Below are 22,003 nucleotides of genomic sequence, written 5' to 3' on the forward strand. Positions count from 1 at the left end.
ATTAATTTTACATGTGTGCTGCTTTTGTCTGGGATCAAGTTAAATTTCTTCACAGTAGCTAGTATGGGGCCATGTTTTGCATTTGTGCTGAAAACACTGTTGATAACACAGGGATGTTTTCATTATTGCTGAGCAGTGCTTACACACAGTCAAGGCCTTTTCTGCTTCTCGCACCACCCCACCAGCAAGCAGGCTGGGGGTGCACAAGAAGTTGGGAGGGGACACAGCTGGGACAGCTGACCTCAACTGACAAAAGGATATTCCACACCATATGATGTCATGCATAGCATATAAAGCTGGAGTGATGTTGGCAGGGGGGCGGCTGCTGCTCGGGGACTGGCTGGGCATCGATCGGTTGGTGGTAAGCAATTGTTTTCATTTGCATCACTTGTCTGTCTTGGGTTTTATTTTCCTCTGTCTTTGTTATTAATTTTTTTCCTCTCTTTTCCTTACAATTTTATTTTTTAATTGTAATCTCTTTTTAATTCCTAAACTGTTTTTATGTCAATCCATGAGTTTCTTTCTCACTTTTACTCTTCCAATTCTCCCCCCATCCCACTGGTGGGGAGGCAGTGAGTGAGCAGCTGTGTGGTGCTTAGTTGCTGGCCAGGCTTAAACCACGACACTGCATGTTCAGTCCCTACTGAATCACTACTTTGTGCAAGCTCACACTGTGTTGACATGCCTCTGTTCATGCAGGTGAGACTTAAAAGTTTTGAGACCTCCACACAAACTCATTCCCCTGGCACAGATCTCTTCGTAGCCCCGGTGTGGTCTGTCCAGTTGCTCTCAGACTTTGACTCCTACTTTAGTGCTGGAGATGCCTGCATCATACACCAGTTTGCATCTAAATTTACTCTGCTTAAGTGCAGCATCCATGACCTTGTTACATGGGAAAGGTAGAGCAGAAAATATGTGCACAGTTGGCTCCCTACAATTTTTATTTACTCAATACTTTATACCTCACTGGGTTATTTTTTTACTATGTGATTGCAGGGTCTGCAGTAGCAGAAGCTGAATCAGAAAGCAGTGCTCTTCCTGTGCTTGAAGGAGTGGGGAACCTGTTGGCAGTGGAGAGGTGGTGTTGATCAGACATAGCATCCTTACCTGGGGTTTATGCTGGAGCATCCTCTCCCTGTTATAACTTCTTTCTTGTTCTTGTAGGGGGCTCTTTGACCATCTTTTATGCCTTGTAATCCTCTTCATTTTCACCATATATGGGAGGTTTTTCAAATGGGTTCTTTGTTTCATTTTTGTGTCCAGAACCTTGTTCTACCCAGCCCCTTGGGTGGTATTCCCCAGCGACCATTAACTGACCATTTGCAGTTTATGTATCTATTCTTGGGTGGTGGGAACTCTGCTCTCAGCCCTGTGCTTGCACCCCCAGGAGGGGCCTGCTGTGTAAGAAACCGTAAGTGTAACTCAGCTTTAATATTCTCAACTTTTACACTTAAATCCAAGCTCTCAAACCTACAGCATGGTGTTACTGTATAAGAAAAGGCATGTCTCATTATACATGGGTATTTGAGGAAAGGAGAAATAAAACCAGCATTTCCCTGCGGAGGCTGCTTGGTACTTGCAACCAGCCAGGAGCACTAGCAAAAAAATTGACTTCTCAGGGTTACATTTGTATGTGTGGAGTAAAGGCTGTACAAGTGCTCTAAGTTAACTTAGCTGGTGTTTGTGACTCGTTGTGCCAGAAGGCAGAAGTGTAGGCTGCTCCACAGCCCAATGTAAAGCACGTCCTGCCCCTGTGGCAGTGGAATGAGAATCCACGGGCACTAGACCTTAGTAGTGTCCAGAAATGGTCCAGTGGTAGAAAAGCTCTGTGTGCTGAAGAGCCTAACTCTGCTCCTATAAATAAAGCACTTTTCTCAGCATTTACTCTTGGCCTTGGAGAACCCCGGTGTTACTATCTCACTTCAAAGATGGTCCATTCTGATAAGAAATTTTCAGCCTGACCCTAAAAAAAGAGTTGGTAGTTGGCAACTTCATTAGAGAAGGGAGCACCCTTTCACGTCTCTGCTGACTCCTTCAGAGATCTGCCCCTGTACCGTGATGCCAGGATACAAGAAAGAATGATGGAACTACATTTAACCTGGGATAAAGATGCTGGGGAAGAGTAATCTGAAAGAAGCAAAATATATGATCCTGCCATAGCTAAATGTAAGAAGAGTTCTTTCAGTTGGTCGTATGTTGAGCAGAATGAAATACCTGTTTTGCGTATGAATTAAATTAGCCTTTGTCACTGTGAGACTTTGAGTCAAAGACTGTGCTTCCTTTAGAAATGCAGAGGTCAGCAAAAAAGAGCAGCTTTTTTAAAAAGATTGTTGCAGACTGAGAATAGCTATACCTGGTTAGCAGGAGAAGACCCCAACCCTTTCTGAATTCTGTGATAGAAAACCAGAAAGTATAAGTGACTTCTTTGGCGCTCCAGCTAGAGGTATTTCTAACCAATCATTTAAAAGCAGCATAACCAAAACCCACGTTCCGCTTTTCCTCTCTCCCTTCCCCAAAAGGCATGAATATGTTTCTGTTCCCTTTCTGTAAGCAGTAGCTGCTGCTTGAAAATCCAATTCTTTGAAGTGGCAGGCTGAAGAAAGCAGTAGTGCAGAACATGGATGCTCGCAGAGCCTTGTATCTTCAAGTCTGCTTTTCAAACTGCTGTTCAGTGGAGGTTTTTGATAATCAGCAAACACATCCATAGTGTATTTCTGGTCCTGGCACATTTGGCGTAACTAAAGAGGATCAGAGGTAGCCTGTATAAGGCTGCAGAGCAATGCTTACTCTGTTCCAGGGATAATGGAGTCAATGTCTGTGATTGGGATTTTTTTCAGATTGCATGGTCCTCTGACACTAATCTTCTGAGATGCCCAAGTTTAAGAAATCAGAGTCGGCTTGAAAGACCACAGATTTCTGGTTTAACTTCTTTTTTTCTCCTATGTATCTTTGTAACAACTTCTGGGATGGCAGAGAGGGTGAGGCTAACCAGTTCTTTCTCAAGCAAGTTGATGAAGGGTTTGTTGGTTTTACCAAATGAAACACCACTTATTCCTTTCTGTTCTCATGGTCAGCACTAGGCAAATGGAAGGTCTGCTTCTGCTGGGGACTAAACAGCAGCTGTAGCAAGAGTTAAGAATTTCAGAATAGGAAATGTAAATTGCTACGTCCAGTTGGAAAAGAGGCTATACTCCAGTAGATCCTGTGGAAGTCATTCCAAACTAGGTATTTATGATGACTCTTTGAGCTGAAGCTTGCAAGGATGTAGATGGGAGGTTGCAGGGCAGCAAGGAGGCAAAGCATGCTGGCCACGAGCCAGGCATTGAGCGTTATGTAGCACTAAGCTGGAGCTGGGCCAGGACTGGTACTCTGAATGGAGCAAAGAGCGTAGCTGCACTTCCCAAGTCGCTGCTCCAGGGCTCTTGCTTCAGTGGCCAGGTGGTTAGCTGGACCAGAGCATGCAGATGAACCACGGCAATGAAACATCTACCTGGCTATAAGTTGCTCAACACAGACTACCCTGTGGCTAGAGACTACTAGAGGCACTTAATGCCTAATAAAAATGTTCAGAGTGAAATTTTCAAAGTCCGAAATAAAAGCAAGATAGCTCATGAGCCTTTGCAGGCGTGTAAGACTCCGTTAGAACAGAAGGATGACAAATCATCATAAAGGCAACCATCAAAGACCTCTGCCTTAAGCTAATAAGGCTTATGGAGCTGTGGATGACCAAGGAGAATGTTAGGGGCCAGAAACTGAGAGGCTGGTACATACTATACCAAAACAGCTTGCAAGAAGTTTTATGGTTATCATATGGCAAGGACTAAAAGGACGGAGTACTGCCAAACAGAAAGCTGGGAAGAGAAGGGGAGAAGATATTCTATTCTTTATACCAAACATAAGCAGATATGAGCCAGAATTCCCCAGTTAGTGTGTTTGTCTCTTGAATCTAAAGTATTTTGTTCCTTTTGATGCAGGTATACTCATCAGGGTGGGGGTTAGGATAAAAAAAAAAGAATACAGTATTTTGGGGGACAGAATCATTAAGGTTGGAAAAGACCTTTAATACCATCAAGTCCAACCATCAATAATCAGGACCCAATATTAAAAGGAGCAGCAAGAAATAGGAGAGTTGCATATAGGAATAACTAGAGCAAACTGATTAGCTCCAGCTATCCTTAAGAAGAAGCAGTGGTATTTAACACAGATGGATGAAAACATGGGAGACATCACAGGTCCTCCTCTGTACTAAGAGGAAATTCTTAAATGTGTCTGTAACCCCTGGAAAAGTGCACAGATCCTCACAGATACAGAACCAAACCTCTCCTAGCGCGAGAGGGGAAACAGTCAGAGACTGTCATTGGGCATCTGGGAAAGTTGGGCTCTTTCTGGTTTTATTTCTCAACTCCTACAGCTAGATCTATTCACTCAGACGGTTTTACACAGGACCGTCAGGAAAGCCTGATTAGTCTGTAAGGGACAGGGCAGGAAGACTGTGCTGGTACTGGATATCCTCCTGAGGTCCCTTCCCACCTGTGTTATTTTAGATCTTGTGATATTGAAAAGCTGTAACGTAAAGAGGACCGGCATTACTAGTACGTGATTGTATTTCACTTCCTCAACGTGGGATTTGTCTTCTGATGGAAAAAATGTAAAATGCGGTGTTTAAAAGCAGACAAATTACAGAATTATCTGTCTTAATGCTTCTGGCACCGAGGCGTAGATGCTGGAGCTGACAATTACTGCAGTGGAATGCTGTATCAAAAGGAACGTATACTTGTGCTGTCTACAGCGGATACAGCACCTGCTCTAGCAGCGACAGCAGCAGAGCAGAGCAGGCTTCTTGAGCTCTGACGATGAGAGAAAACTGTCTGTGCTGCTGCCCATTTTGTAACCCAGTTTGCTCTGTGGCTCCAGGGAAAAAAGCCGTAGGGGCAGAAGGTCTCTTCCGACTCAAAGATTCTGTGATTCTATGGTGAGGTCACCTCTTGGAGAACACAGTCAGCAGCAGGTGAAGGTGAGCAGGAAGGAGCCCGGTAGGGAGCTGGGGGAACTGTGCGGGAGTACAGCGCGGTCTCCGTAACACAGCTAAGGGGCACTGAGCCACAGGTCGTGTACGCACTCAGAAAGTGTTGTCAGCTGCCTTTCTTCGATTCCGTCCTTAGAGATACGCTGCTATGCACTAGTAAGTACGGTGCAAGAGCATCTTCCAGAAGCCTATGAAGATTTGTCCAATGAACTCCACAGCAGCCCCACCCCCAACCCTAAAATCACTTCATTACAAGCCTAATGAAGATGAGAGTGTGAGATGGTCACCAAGTTGCTTACCACAGTTAACCTCATTAGAAGTGAGGAAGTTCTTAGTTACTCTTGAACTCTTAAATAGATCACAGATACCGAATCTGGCATGAGCTGCAATATATTCAATGAAATTTTATATATAGGGAATTTTTCTTCTGCATTAATCGCATATAGAACCACATTTTTGTTTTTAAGCTGATGTCATTTCCACAACTAGAAAGTTAGAACATTTAATACCTCCAAAGTCACACTGCTTATGTAGCTTGTCACCATCTTTCCAACAATAAAAGGTAATTCTCTATCCTGTACGCCGTGTCTTTTATTTGGAAATGGAATGCATAAAACAATGACTTGAGCAGGAAAGTCTCTCCCATTTTAAAGACTTAAAATGTTCTAATTTTATATTCTTTATGACTACTGTATATGATATTATGGGGTCATTGTCATCAGAAATGCAAGACAGAAGACCAATAAACTCACAGTATGTAAAGGTGCAAGAGTGAAACTCACAGTATGTAAAGGTGCAAGAGTGATTTTTCACCAGCTACTTACAAAAACGAGTGATGGAACATTAGGAATACCCCATTATGGTATTCTAGACTTTCAGAAGCTATTCTAGGAGAACCAGTAACTTGATTGTTTTGAACTGGCACAAAAAGGGAATCTGCTAGATGCATTATTTATACCAGGAAAATTTTTCACACGCTAATTTAACTATTATGATGAAATAGGAGTCCCAAATTAGTCTGCCTAACAGCAAAGATCTCCTTCCAAACAAATCCAAAACAGGTACAAGATATAGCAAATGCATCCCTGGTTTTGCACAGACTTATTTATGCATATTTAATGCTAAAATCAACAGTCCTGCTTAGTTCCAGTTAACAGTGTAATGAGACCTTAACATGAATGTGAGTTAAATATTCACTTCAAGACTCCTTTCCATTGCCAGTAGCACGTAAGGAGGACTTCAGTGGAAGAAAGCCTATAGTTTGTGGACAAAAGAGGTTAGGCACACTTCTGTATCTTTTTTGGACCCAGGTACTTATACATTCAGGCTTCTGCAGTATCAGAACTGGATAAAATCCACTTCATAAAGTAGTTACAGACTACAGGAGTAGAACTGTGCTCTTCAAGGATATTCAGTTAATATTTTCAACCAATGATAAACAGCCTTGCACAAACAGCATGCAATTAATAAAGAAACTTAAGAATCATTAGGCTTAATTTATAAATGTACTGACTAAAGCAAAACTAGAACTGGAAACTAGAATTCTGCCTTTTAGATTTTTTTAAATTGCATTTTATTTGCTGCTAAAAGGAATGCACTCTGTATTTCACTTACTAAGGAACTTGCTTTTAAAAATCTAGAACCATGGTTTCTAGATATAGCTGTGACGTCTCAATTTTGGCATAATTATTCAACCTGATTATTTTTACTAGTTTGAAAGAAACAGATCAAAATACTCCGTTAATGAACTGTTCCCATGGAAAATGGATTCTAAATTGTGTGAAAGGAATATACCTGTTCTTCACCAGGCTGGGGTTTTTTTCTCTGTATCCAGGTAGTTGTGCTGGTTTTGTCTGGGATGGAGTTTATTTTTCTTCATAGTAGCTAGTACAGGGCTATGTTTTGCCTTTGTGCTGCAAACAGTGTTGATAATACAGGGATGTTTTCATTATTGCTGAGCAGTGCTTTCACACAGTTAAAACCTCTTCTGCTCCTCGCACCACCCTACCAGCGAGTAGGCTGGGTGTATGTGAGAAGGTGGGAGGGGACACAGCTGGGACAGCTGACCCCAACTCACCAAAGGGATATTCCATGCCATATGACATCATGCTCAGTATATAAAGCTGGGGGAAGGAAGGGGGGACGTTGAGGGAAGGAAAGGGTGGACAGGTGGAGCAAGGGTGTCTTCCTTTCAAAGTCACCATTACGCGTGATGCAGCCCTGCTTTCCTGGAGGTGGCTGAACACCTGCCTGCCCATGGGGAGTGGTGAATGAATTCCTTGTTCTCTTCCCCATCCCACCGGGGCGGGGGGAGCGCGGTAAGCAAGTGGCTGTGTGGGGCTTACTTGCCAGCTCGGGTTAAACAACAACATTTGTTGAACCTGTGTTGTATTTGAGCAAAATCATTCCACTGGAATGATGTGTTTCATCTCATAAATAGAATGGGGCAGGGAGGGAGAAGGGAAAGACCAAGGAATTACTCCCTTTGAAACATAAGAGACTTGGTCTAGTAGGCTACTGGGGTACCACACGATGAAGAATTTAAGCTGTTAAGAGACTTGCCTAGCATGTAACAATGATTTGCATTATACAAATACCGGCTATGTCAAGAATTCAGAAGGTTTGTCAACAATACAGAAGGATTTATATAAACTTGGATACATATTGAAAGAAATCATGTTACAGTTTTTTCACATCTTCGTTCCATTTAAGACAAATGAAACCCTCTGCCCTCTGAGAATGTGGCAGAATTTGAATTTTAACAACTCCATCTTCTCTCATCCTGTACTTCCAACAAAATTTTTTTAAGCTATGAACTTAAATGCCCACATACAACTCACAACTTTAATAATGACTTCTAGAATTCCATTATCAAAGAAGAATGATTTGTAATTAGTGTATAATCCAGTATTATACATTTTATTTATGACAGCCTCCAGTTTGGCAATAATGCTCGATTCTGCTGTAACACACTGCCTTTTTCCACTTTTCATAGCTTAGTGGTATGGGCACCACACTCCCAGTTAGTGAGTTGTCTTAAAAACGTAGATTTGGATATTAATTACAATGGTCAGGACACTTAGGTTTTCACCCAAGAGAAGTTTAAATGCAGGAAGTTTATTTAATGACATCTGGCAGACTGTGGACCTTGTGAGGACAAAAGAGGATCTTGAAATAGGAGGATATCAAAACTAGATTTTGGCAATATAGAAGATGTATTGTCCATGTAGTTCTGTCATAAGCTTTAAAAATACTCTTATTAAATAAGTTTTCCTTCCTTAAGACCAAATAATACATGAAGCCAGTAAGAGTCCAGGGGTCAGAATCTTCTTCAATTCTTAAGTTATTCTCTATGAGCTTTTTTTTTTGGCTTTTCTTCATAAGATTCTCCATACTCATTCACTCTGCTCTTATCCACAGGATAAAGCCTGGCAGGAAAAACAAATGCTTAGTTACAACATTGTCTGCTACCTGGAGGAATTAAGCAGTTCTGTGCTACTTAATTTTAAAAGCCAGTTTCTTTCTCATCATATTCTCTATTCCCACTTACAGGAAAAAATACAACAGTTTTAAAGATTAGCTACATTAGCTACATCAGCTTCTTCACATTAAGGCTTAAACCGTCGCCTCATAACAGGGCCTCTTAAGAGATGTAGTAGCTCCCATAAGGCTTGGCTGGAGTGTTTCCCAAGCAATCCAGGATATCTCTCAAACTTAAAACCAGTGTCCAGCCCCTATCAGGAGCTCTTGAGCTTGTCTAGAAAAATACCTTGGAAAGGGACCTATTTTACTACATTTACATGCTATTATATAAACCTAAAACCGAAGTTCACATTCTGGTATAATGTGAACTAGGCTTAGAATTCTTGTTTGCTCCACATCTAAATATTTATTCTTGGGAACAAGAATACACTTTCTGTAGCTTCACTTATCAACAGTATTTCAATGATCATGGCATATAGCCTTCTTCCCCATCTGACTTCAGTTACTTAAAGAATCTGAAACTTGCCAGATACTCAACTTACAAGAGAACCTGATAACTTGTGTTTGGAAACTAGATAAAGAGGAAAGCAGAGCAGGGCAATCCCTCATCAGAAAATATCCTTCGCTACTGCCTTGCAGAGATACTTGGAAAGCATGCTTCCGATACTGAGCATACATAGGCATGTAGCCCCTCAGCAAAGGTTAGAAGCCTAGAACTCCTCTAAGACGATTTGTGAATACAAGCTTAAGTGTTGCTCTCCTTCAGCTTACTTCAGGTATTCATGTTTTAGGTTACTTTTTTTTGTAACTTGCAAATGTGAAACTATCTGCTGAAAAGGAGGACTACTGTTTTGGGGAGGGAGAAGGGGTAATTAACAAACATTCTGTAAGTGCTGTCAGAACACAAATTTCTTGACTACTCTCTTAGCAGGCTAAAAAAGGTCCAGGAATACTGTCAGTTACAGGAAAGCACTTTTGCTCCTCTTATTTGTACTGAGATCTGCTGTTCAGGACCTACTCTTCGCTAAGCATATATACAGCTACCATTACCCAGACTATACTATCTATCACTACAGTATAAAAATTCTGCTTGAAGTCTATCCCAAACTATTTCATAGTTCCTTATAGCAATAAGGCTGCAACCATCTACAGTGTTCTGAAAACTCTGATGACTATTAAAGAAAGGCATACCATCTTTGGTAAAGATAGACCAGGAACACGACATCATCTCTAAAGCACGCCAGCCTATGAGATGTTGGCATAGTGATGATAAAAGCAAATATATCATCAATAAAGGTGTTGAATGCCTACAAATAAAAGAAAAGTATACTTCAGTTGGCTGTGAAGAAAGGAAGTCAGTCATCTGGCATACAAAGCTACAGGAAACAGGCTTCTTAGAACTGTATTTTTCAGTAGGAACACGGACTATTTCCATATTTATAACAATACAGAATTATGCTGAAAAACTAACTAATGCAAACTTTAAAGTGCTTTCTTTTAATAAGACCATACTGTCTACTCCAGACTGCACAATTATAGTTACTTCAGGTAAGTGAGAGTATTGTCATGTGAGGGGAAAAACATGGATTCAACTTCAGTGAAGTCTTTAAAAAAAAAAAAGGCAAAAAACTTTTATTCATTCATTACTCAAATGATTTAAGATTTACAAAATGTCAGTTCACTTTCATTTTCTGTGGGAATTTGAAACTTGTGTAAAAACTTCCTAATTTACTGCTCTTAAGAACACTGACTTGACAGCCTTGGAGAGATTTTGAAGTATTTTCAGTGCTCTCCTGGAAGTAATCATCCATCCCTTATCTGAGACATAATTTTCTACACCATTTCCATACAACTAGGCATACTATAGGTTCTGTTACTGAAGCAATAATGAAGTATTTTCTCATTACTTTCTGAATGAGAAAGTTTAAATTCCCAGACATTTGCTGGGAAAGCAACACAAACAGGCTCCGAGCATGCAAAGACAACAGTATTTTGTCAGAGAAGGAAAAGAAAGTACACAGAAGGGCAGCTCCTCTGGATCTGGCTCTAGCTTACAGGGAGGACTAGGAATCAACTCTAGTACTTAACATACAGTGCAACTGAACTGTTTCAACTCACTAAAAACAGCAGGAAACAAATCCAGCAAAGAATATTCAATGTCAGATTAACAAACTGAGTCAGTAACATGGCTTCTTCTTTCAATATTAGCAAGCTGTACGTAAATCCATACCCTAAGAAAGGGGAAAAAGATGTATTGTCTAAACAGAGAAGGACTCACTCTTCAAAATGAACCAATCTTTATATGATGAAACAAAGAAGATGGGGGTGTTGGACAGGAAAGAGTTCTGATTAATTACAACAGGAAAGCTCTTTCTGGAAAGCTCTTTCTGGCAAGTCAAAACAAATCCATCAATCCAAAGTGATCAAAGAATATGGACGGCACTTCTCAAGCCTGTGCAAAGAAGGTTTGTCATGGAACAAAAACAACTTTGCAAGTTGGAAAAGGCAGCCTTTCCAAGTCAACACCCATGTGAGTGACCCTACAACGATGAAAGGAAGAAAAAGCCAAATGCTCCATCCTTCAGGCACTTGGGCAGACCTCATAAGCTACTGAAATTGAATGCATCAAGGCAGCCCTTCTAACAGTATTTAACCTAGCTAGTTTGCTTTTGAGATTACCTGATTTGAAGGTACCCCTCATAACAGTATAAAAAGCATAAAGACTACAGAAACCAGAAAGGTAGGCTGATCTTAATTTTTGCCAAGGTCTTCCAAAACAGGAAACAGTTCAAATGCAGGAAAAAACACAAAGCTGTCTAAAACAACAGTCACAGATGAGATCTCAGACTACTCTTTTGACTCTTCGAAGTCCAGAAGAGAGCAAGCAACTTTAAACATCTGCTAGGAAAAAGTAGGTTACCCCTCCAAAGACCAGTAAATTAAACATAATTGAAAACATCATATACTTCTTTCTACATACACACAAGCCTTTGTTGTGGGTAGCCTCTGGCACCTTAACAGGAACCATAAATGCTCTGTAAGGAAAGGCTATTCAGCAAGAGAATTCTACTACTTTAAAGGTTACCTGCTTGAATACTGTCTCTTTGTTGTCTACTTAACTGCTGATGTCTCTGCTCAGTTGCTGTATTTTGTTGCTGAAGTAAAACTGTGAAATTATTTCACTAATATACCTTTTACTCTCCTCTTAAGATACATGCCGATTTGTCTAGTATATGTCTGAAACACCAGGTGTTTATTTTTATTTTTTTACTGTATCCCCATATCAAACACTGTTTAGTTGCTATTCTGCTATCAGCTATATTTCAATCTGTTTTCCTAGATGCCACATAACTACTTAAAAATATTTAGGCAGCAGAAAGTTGGGCTATTGCTTTATTACTGTAGGCTTACAAAAATGGAAAAGCTATGGAAGGTACTTGGAATTTTAAGATTTTACTTCTTTTGTCCCAGATCATCTGTTCAGAATTGGACACCATGTCTTGAGCAGTTTTTAACACAGTTTCTTTTAAAGTGCTGATGTCCTGAAGAATTGTAATAACGTCAGCACAAAGAACAGATCAGAACAAATGAAAGCATTTATCAGTGGAATCATAAGAGCCCACAGCACATGTTAAGGGCATCAAGGTCTTGATGATCCCAGCACATCCATCTAGGGTCTCTCAGACACAATGATCAGGAAAACAAGTGACAGTACAAAATCCTCATGACGCAGAGGTGGGAAAGGACGGAGTCAAAATACTATCAGCTCTTTGGGGGTACAAGAGCAAAACTCGCATGTAGCTGTCAACTGGGGAAGAACATAGGAGACACAGGAACCCAACAGTGGGTGTCCCTTGTCCTCCATATCAGTGCAAGGAATCTTGGCTGGGATACTCAGGTACCACCCGTTTTGGTGCCTGAATAATACACAAACCACTCAGACACACATGTGGGTGCTTATGGGTATGCAGGTATCAAAGTGTTAGTAAGTTGACTTTGTTTTGAAATAGACTCACCTTCCCAAGGTCTGGTGTTAAGCTTTGCTATAGCATCACATTATTTCCTACGGGGGCAGGCGAGGCACTGGGGACACCACAGTGCATCTCCTTTTCCACCATCTAACAACCCACCACACATTTGTCACTACTCTGGCCAGCAGCTCAGAATTACCACCCCAGCACAGAACAGTGTGTACATTACTTCAGTCTCTGGTATCTCCTTGAACTTGCCCAAATAAGGTCTCTCAGTGGTCCTATCTGTTTCTTGATAACTATCCTTTGTTAATAGAATCTCTCTCTTCCTAAAATAATATATTAAATTGAGACTAATTAGTTTATTTGCAGGACCAACATCTGCACCCATGCAAGACAGCTGACAGCAGAAAAAACAATGTTATCATCAAAACTAGGATGCAGATATTCTCATTACATGTAAATCATTATGAAAAATGGAAATCAATATTACTTTTTTTAATATACATTTGCAAACAAATTTTCTTTTACTGTCAATTCAGTTCTTAAAACAAAGAAACAAAGCACTGTCAGCCTTAAGCTACATAATACTGCTGTTTCTCACAGAAAATTATTTCCAAAGTGACTGCACAAAGATTTAAGTTAGAGCTTTACTTACTTTGTATGTGAAAGCCTTCCATGGTAAGTGTGCAACAGATTTCATCTAGGATTAAAAATATCAATTTGTAATAAATTCTGGAAGAAGAGACTAAAAAAGTAGTCTTTTGTCACTTTTCAATCTTACCTTGTAGTTTACAAACAGCTGGGGCAGCATAAACAGGAATCCAAAAGCATACACTCCTGAAGATAAAAGATGGAAAACTTACAGCCAAATGCACAAGAAGTACACCACACAACTATACTTTCACAATTAGAGATTTACACTAATATTTCTAAAGAGAGAAGCTGCGTCTAATCCTTTTGTTTCACTTTGGGTTGATTCTTCTCCCTTTCTCAATCAAATCTCTGTGATAATTTTGGAACCTACAGTCAAGTTATTGCTCTGTGTTACACTGATCCAGCTGATAGCAGTTAATTTTCTACTTTTGAGTCTTGGCCTCCATTTGAAGAAATATGAATAGAAAAAAACATAAGGGACTTACCATTGACAAAGCTGTTAATCAACCAGGAATACCAGCTACAAACAGAGAGGACAGTCCAGTTATCTTTTCACCTCATCCAAAAATATATACCTATAACACATCCTCTACATGACTGTATGCTGACTACTCCAACAAATGGCTATGTTGTGAATTACTTCACACAAGAACTAAACACCTCACATCTTCCTTTGATTAGGAAGGACTCCTGAGAAAGTGCTAACAGCTTAAGCAAAGGATGTTTATCAGTGCATCCAACAAGCTTGGAGAGCTTTATCAACTGCTTTTGTACTTTTTCAGGACCTTCTAAGACTTCTGCACCCAAAATGACATCAGATAATACAGCGCACTGAACCCTGGCTGTATTAAGGCTCGCAAAGGTAAGACTGTATTCTAAATCCTAGAGACACTTAATATGGCATTGTAAGGGCTTAAATAATTTCAAACAACATATACCATTCGGTGCAAACCACTACAGTAGGCATTAAAAAAAAAAAAAGGTAAATACAAGGAATGTACATTTTCCCCTCCTCACATTTAAAATGCAACACAATCTTAGCAACATAGCAGTACTGTTACAGATAGTGGTCAAATTCCATGCTTGTGCTTGTGACAGTAAGAACAGCTAATAACTGTGATGCTCAGGTTACATCAATTAAACTTGCAAGGCTCTGTTAGTGACTTGTTAATAGCAACATTACAGTTGTAGCAGCAGTTCACTAATCCACAAGCATCTAAAAAATGTATCAGAAAATGCCTGCAAGATTAAAGGATCATTCCCTGTTAAGATTACTTGTTTCATCACGTTTCCTTACAAATAGATTTAACAATAATAAAAATTCTATGATATCAATTGTTGTCACTTTCTTAAGCTACAGCTCATAGAACACCTGGCATATAATATTTTGCAGTACTGAATTAATTTAAGAATTTTGTTAGAAAAGCAGAATTTTTAAATGCTGCATATCTGTTAGCTCCTTATTACAAGAACACTTTGAAAAATTATTTGTCTGATAGCCCAGAAATTGTCCCAGTTTCTAGTACAACTGCTACATCCCATGTATGCAGCAACAGTAGTTCTTTCTGATGTTATTTTAAGCCACTGCCTGGTCTCTGTTTTGGGCCTAAAGACTATTAAAAAGTATGCCTACATGGCCATCACCATGCTTGCGTTTGCAGATTTTTTCTACAACAGTCTCACGGCTGCATACTTGCTAGCATCTCTCCAATACAAAATGAACTAGCTGTATTATTTGGAGTGAAAGTGGACAGGAGTTTCACCTTTTCTGAGAAAGAAATACTGAGTCTTCAGCTCTTGCTAAAGTATCAATCTGTTGCTGTAAGCCCATGGCTCTAAAGGAATAGAGAGTCCTTTCTTAAAAATGCACTGCTTGCTTGCTATCCTAGCTATCATATTTAGGAACAGAGAATCATAGGATCATTGAATGCTTTGGGTTGGAAGGGACCTTTAAAGATCATCTAGTCCAACGCCCCTGCAGTAGGCATGGACACCTTCAATGAGACCAGGTTGCTCAGAGCCCCTTCCAACCTGACATTGAAGGTTTCCAGGGATGGGGCAGCTACCACTTCTCTGGGCAACCTGTGTCAATGTATCACTACCCTCACTGTCAAAAATTTCTTCCTTCTATCTAGTCTACATCCACCCTCTTTTAGTGTAAAACCATTACGCCTTGCCCTGTCACAACAGGCCCTGCTAAAAGGTCTGTCCCCATCTTTCTTAGAAGCGCCCTTTAAGCACTGGAAGGCTGCAATAAGGTCTCCCCGGAGCCTTCTCCTCTCCAGGCTGAACAACCCCAACAGTCTCAGCCTTTCTTCATGGGAGAGATGTTCCATCCCTCTGAGCATTTTGGTGGCCCCTCCTCTGGACCCTCTCCAACAGGTCCATGTCTTTCCTGTGCTGAGGGCTCCACAGCTGGACGCAGGGCTCCAGGTAGTCTCCCTAGAGCGGAGTAGAGGGGCAGAATCACCTCCCTTGACCTACTGGCCACACTTCTTTTGATGCAGCCTAGGATATGGTTGGCCTTCTGGGCTGCAAGCACACATTGCCAGCTCCTGTCCAGCTTTTCATCCACCAGTACCCCCAAGTCCTTCTTGGCAGGGCTGCTCTCAATCCCTTCATCCCCCAGCTTGTACTGATACTGGGGGTTGCCCTGACCCAGGTGCAGGACCCTGCACTTGGCCTTGTTGAACCTCATGAGGTTCACACAGGCCCATTCATTGAGCTTGTCCAGGTCCCTCTGGATGGCATGCTGTCCCTCAGGTTGGCGTTGTCTGTAAACTTGCTGAAGGTGCACTCGATCCCACCATCTATGTCACTGAAGATATTAAACAGTACTGGTCCCAGTATGGATCCCTGAGGGACGCTGCTCATCACTGATCTCTATTTGGACATTGAGCCATTGACCAAGAGGAACACCTTGGTCGGAGCAAGTCATTTTGGGACAGTTTTTGCTTCTATCTTACTGGACAGGTTTAACCACTGAATTCTTCTCACCTCTCCTGTCACTTTTATCAGTTCTCTGAACATCAATGGTAGCTTTCTTCCTCCTCTTCTGATTCACAGCTTACTCTTGTATGTAAGCTACTGAATTCTATACTACAGTAATTATCAGGTTACTTGCTAAATACAACAGCCTGTAGCTTACAGGATGTTAAAAAAAACCCAGCTAGACGTTTCAGCTTTGGGTCATACAGAACATGGATGTTTCCAGTTCCTAGCTTACAAATCAAGCAAAACAAAATAACTGAATTCCATAACCCATCATCTCCAATTAATTAATATGGGGAAAAGAGGAAACGTTTCAATTCTGTGTAAGATAGTTTATAGATTCACAGTACCTTTTGTATTTGACATTCAGCAAGGAGTAACCTGCACCTCCAATACACAGTGGATAGAGCAAATATGACAAGTATTTCATAGCCTAACAGACAACGAAAATAGTTTGTTAGCTTCCATTTTATATACAGCAGATTTGTCATGGCATTAACTAGGAGACAGTTACATAATTTTTCTTCCTGAAAATCTTTTCCTATTTCCAAATGTCTATTATTTCCAATATGCTTCCAGTTCTAGAGAAAATGGTGAAAATTCCAATGCTCAGTTCAGACCACCAAGGGCCTTAGAGCATAAGCAACAAGAATCAGCTCTCTGCTTAACTTCCTGATTTCTTCAACTTCTTCCAGAAATCAGGAAGCACATGAACATGCCTCCAGTGTAAATAACAAGTACAAATATAAATGTTCAAATTTGTGAATGAAGATCCTTTAAGGTACTTCTCTTCAGATAAGTCACTTGCAATTCTGCTTCTCAGAGAAATGTTTCAACCAGATTCACCTAATAAACAACTCTTTCACTTTCTTTTCATAAATTGTTAGAATGAATCTTCACTATCTGATCACCCACATAATGATGATCCACTTGAAAACTATGAGAAAATGGAAAATGCACTCGTTATCAATAAAAAGTGAAACATGTCAATCAGCAGGCCACATATATAGACTTTACAGAACAGAAGTCACAGGATTCCCTCTTACCTGGGTATCATACTCCTCAGTCTTCTTTTCAGAATCATTGTATGTACCAAACTGCAATACATATAAAATGTACAATCAAGTCAGAACTGGGGGAAAAAGCACTCGCTGTCCAACTCCCTCAACAGAGACTTAAACTGCAAACTAACTGCTTAGACATTAAGCTAGGTAACAGTTCAAAGTCCTTATACGCTTCTATACAGGAGAGTCATATAAATGTCCTAGGCAAGAAGTTTAATTTTTCTCTTCATATTTTACATCAAACATCCAGGACTTCTTTGCTTAGGAAAATGCTGTTGACACAGCAGAGTTCACAATGCAAAAGTGAAGTCAAGTGGCTAAGAATCTGGCAGATACAGGAAGCCATTATTAGAATCCATAACCATTTTCATGCATGAAGACGTCAGTTATGATTATCTCCATGTCTCCAGAAACTGTGACTGCTTGAACTCAGTTCCTTGAATACTGGTAAAGGAACAACCAGATCTACGAGCCACTCACGATGCACAGACTTCAAGCAGCACTAAAACCCCAGTACTTCTTGCAAAGTAAACTCTGAAGATTAGGCAACTGTTTCTCCTACCAACAAGGGAAACTTTCAATGGAGACTGTACTTTAAAAAGTATTAATTTGAATTCCAGCTGCCTCTGCATGTCCTGCAAACAGTCTTGGGACTTAAATTTTTACCCTTAAATTTTTACTTGTCAAAGACCATCTTGTCCCCAGAACATGTCACATCATCTACTAGTTCCACAATGGAGAAGTTATATCTACGGCTTCATGAAAAATTCAGTTTCTTACTTCAAATCATGATGCCAGTTAAGAGTGCCTTTCCAACACAGTGGCAGAGCATAGTCCCACCCGTTAGGATTTAGCAGGACTGACAGAGGAGTTCTGAAGTTTCTCACACCATAAATACACACACAAATAGCTTTTTCTTCTACAGAATTCAAAGAAATTCCTAAGTTTGAAAATGCTCATCCAGCTTTTGGATTAAGCTGTACATAAAGAGAAGATGTACATATGAAACTTTTTTTTTAATCTTTATTTCACTGAAAGCTAAGGTGCACAGTAACCTGGAAATATATGGAAAGCTCAGGAATGTAATCATTAACAGGCCAACGTCTACTATACCTGAATTTTGGGTCTCAAGCCTTGCCACTTGATTGTCATTTTCAAAGCTTTCTTCACTTTCCAGAGCTGTAATTAGCAAAAACAAAACGCGGACATAAAGAATTGTCCAGGGGAATGTCTTATGCAGGATTCAGATACTCATAATCAAGACCCCAGAATATCTGCTTTAAGCACCCATCATATAAAGCAGCAACAGCATGATTGCAGCACACTGCCTGAGTCTCTATGCAAACTAAATACTGTGCCACCAGACAAGTACAACTTTGGGTACATGTTAGTGCATGTCTCCATATCAGATGATGTACTTTAAGTGAAATAAGGTAGTCCTTCCAGGATATCTGGATTGAAGCACTTGGCGGGGGGCGGTTAGATGCTCTCAGCACCAGCATGCACCCCAGGTCAAGCATTTAGAGAATTCTCCAGTAACCACCTGCCAAGCAAGTTTTTACATGCCTTCGAGGTCAGCTGGGAACTGCAAGATGAAGGTGCCTTAGAACCCTTACCAGTAATTAAGTAGGCACTTTACATGGTCATTACATTTCAGTAGTGGGTTACAAGCAAAACTCAGTGAATACACTGAATTGTTTGGCTATTTACTGTACAGCTGCAATAGGCTGACCTTAATGTAACCAAAGTTTCACTGCACCTGAAAATTTACTCATGTACTTATGCTGCTATACAGACTGAACAGCTTAGGCAATGCAGCAAGGTCACCAGGAGCTCCATACTCCATGAAGCTTTTTGTGGACAAGGTTGGTTTGTTTAGCTTTAGATACACCTATATTCTCTTCTCACCTGTTATATCTTCCAAACAAAAAAGCGCAATACAGTAAAGATGATCCTTTACTGCCATCTTTGATGCAGGCAAGAAAATTACTTATTACAGAAGCAATGTCACTATTAGTACTGCATGAGAAACAGGTGTTAAGAACACCTGTTCTTAACAGGTTGTGAAAAACAAGTTGTGAAAATTGTGAAAAAGTTAAGTTGTGAAAAAACTCTTCTCAGCAGACAAGTTCCTTTGAAATGTATAGTCCTTATGTTCATTCTCACCTTGAGACAACCATGTTATCTCATCATCACTTGAGAGGAGAGATATGTTACTTCAACAGAACCTACAGAACATTTGTCTTCCGTTTAAGTGTCCCACACGGTGTTCCTATATAATCCTTTCAAACCAGTTCCCCCAGCGTGCAATCCAAACTAACATACTGGAACATAAAGCACATGAGAAAGATGATAGGAGCCAAACAGTCATAGGGACTACAGATCTGAGAGAGATGTATATAGCAGATCTTTGGGCAGCCCCAAGAAGAATCTCAGACAGGCACAACAACCAAATGAGATCTGGATCTGCCTGTTCTTAGGCAGTGGTAACTGAGAAATCCATCTTCATAAAAGAGAAATGCCGAATCTTTACAGTTTTAATTGAACTTAAATCCTGTAGCATAGCTGATCATTCCTGTTACCCTACCATACATGTCTGATCTGGTTTCCACCAAAACTTCTCAAAAAAAAAAAAAGTGGTGATTTAGAGACCAGGGCTATTTCTTCCCCACATAATTTTTCTTGACCCAATAAATTTTTAAGTCATTTGACACTTTTGAATTTCTGAAGTCTTTAGATTCAAGGATTTTTTAAAATTTAGTTACTTAGGTATAGGATCAAAATAAAACGTGTTCTACAAAAGGAGCAGCATATTTATAGGAATATATATTTATTCCTGAAACTGTTAAAATTTCAGACAGTTAAAGTTTGAAATATAAGACTAATTTTCTATTTATAGGAACAAAAACACTGGCTTATCTGATACAGAAAACTTAACACAGAAATACATCAGAGTTAAAAATCTCAACTTACTGAGAAATAATGCTACATTTTTAAAAATGTTTAGGACACCACAGTTCATAGTATGTGCAAGACCTTAATCTGTCTTATAGAATAAGCTGAAATTTAAGGATTGCTTTGTGACTTTCATTCAACAATTTAGTCACTAACTAAAAATTCTGAACTGTTTTTTTCCACAGGGACTATGTGCAACTGTAACAGATGTGTAGCCAAAATTCCACACTGAGAATCCTGAACTTATTTTTAAATACTTGAGAAGTACTTAGATCTGCAAGCAATGCTAGGTAGAGATCTCTCCCCTTCCCATTACTGTTGCAGGTTCTAAGCAGTACCTGCAATGTGCTAACTGGACATGATCTGCTGGAACAACGAACACAGACAGCAGTGTCCTCCTTTCCCTCCTTCCCCAAGCACCTCAGTCATGGCCAGGGAGAAAGCTGCAGACCTGCAGCTCTGTCTGATGGCACACAGCCTGCTCTTTGACATGTATTTCTGTGAAGGCTTGTTGACATGGTTATACATGCCTGGTCTGGAGTGATGCCTATCAGATGATGTGACAGGAAGGAACCTCAGCATAGCTCTATGTTTGGTTTCCACAATACCAGCTGGCCCATCCCAGAAAAACCCGATACTTCTAGTTTAGTTATCTGATACGGGGACACAATCTCTTCTACCACTGAAAGCCAGTTAAACAATGCTGCTAAGACAGCATACTCCAACAGCAGTATTTTTCCAGTAACTGGTTTAGCATTCTTTTTCTACAATAAACTCTGGATGTTGCTGCGAATACTGGTATTTGCAGTAATTTGCAGAGCTTTAAGAACTCACCTCAATCACTGCACCAATGCCTGCTGGGATCAGTACCAATAAACTTGTTTGTTCATCCAAAAGGAAAAGAAATATTACCACAGTACTAAAGCACCGCCAGAGCACTAGATAGAAAAAACGACAATGAAAGGCTTATTAATATTTAAATGAACAGCTGAGATGACAGAAGACTGTTGGCCTGTTTGCTATAATCCTGTCTTACGCAGTTTAAGCATGCACTTCTCCTATATACATCTTGATATACCAAGTAGTCTTAGAAACAGCCAGTGATCTGTATACCTCCAGGCAAATAAAGAACAAAAACATGTTATGAAATCCTTATCACAAAAGATTAAAAGAAATCAGAATATTTAAAGATGACTTCTATACTGCAGCAATTCAGCAATGTTCAGTACTATTATGAACTATGTTCATGATTCTTGTCTCAAGGAAGCTGAAAGGCTGTGAGATAATGTAACGTCAGTCTTTGAAAGTCATCCAACTAATTTAATGTTTGTAAATATTAAAAAGTATTCTTTAGTGTTATTTTTCATGTTTTGCGAAACCTTGGATGCTTATAAGTGTCTACAACTAATTCTTAGATACGAAGATCCATCCCCCTAAGCAGGAACAGAAAGGGAGAAGAGCTACACCACACTCAGCCATCAACAGTTACACTGTACCATTCCAAAGCAATTGCCTGTTGCACTTCTCCCTCAGGGCAAGGAGGAGATGCAGGCAGAAGGGTGACAAAGATTGAAAATTGATACTTCAATAGTAAGGTTAAAAAATCCTTTGTCACTCAGTCTTTCCAATTTTATTTTACTCACTTTTTAAACTGGAAATTAACAGTTAATTCTGAAATTGCATGGAGCATTTTGAATTTTTCCTCACTTCTTGGCATACAACAACATATTGTTGTATGTATGCATAACAGCAGTTATAAACACCTTATTTACTAAGCAGTATAAACACCTTACAAAAACAAAGGCACTCCGATAAAGATGATAAACCGGTTTTCCACATGAGAAAAAGACATTGCT

General features: G+C 40.0%; 1 protein-coding gene across 1 annotated transcript in view; it reads right to left on the reverse strand.

Annotated features, from left to right (window-relative positions):
• Positions 1 to 7,929: 7,929 nt before the first annotated feature.
• The window catches only part of CLPTM1L (CLPTM1-like), a gene marked incomplete at its 5' end in the record, with an annotated part of 29,439 nt that continues 15,365 nt past the window's right edge, over positions 7,930 to 22,003 (reverse strand). Inside the window, 9 exons of the mRNA XM_010293902.1 lie at positions 7,930 to 8,454; positions 9,701 to 9,816; positions 13,139 to 13,183; positions 13,265 to 13,320; positions 13,623 to 13,657; positions 16,479 to 16,561; positions 17,175 to 17,225; positions 18,306 to 18,371; positions 20,982 to 21,085. Coding sequence (XP_010292204.1) covers positions 8,370 to 8,454; positions 9,701 to 9,816; positions 13,139 to 13,183; positions 13,265 to 13,320; positions 13,623 to 13,657; positions 16,479 to 16,561; positions 17,175 to 17,225; positions 18,306 to 18,371; positions 20,982 to 21,085 — 641 coding nt within the window. The remainder of the gene's footprint in view (positions 8,455 to 9,700; positions 9,817 to 13,138; positions 13,184 to 13,264; positions 13,321 to 13,622; positions 13,658 to 16,478; positions 16,562 to 17,174; positions 17,226 to 18,305; positions 18,372 to 20,981; positions 21,086 to 22,003) is intronic.

The sequence above is a fragment of the Phaethon lepturus genome, unplaced genomic scaffold, assembly GCF_000687285.1.
Source record: "Phaethon lepturus isolate BGI_N335 unplaced genomic scaffold, ASM68728v1 scaffold8949, whole genome shotgun sequence".
Taxonomy (NCBI): domain Eukaryota; kingdom Metazoa; phylum Chordata; class Aves; order Phaethontiformes; family Phaethontidae; genus Phaethon; species Phaethon lepturus.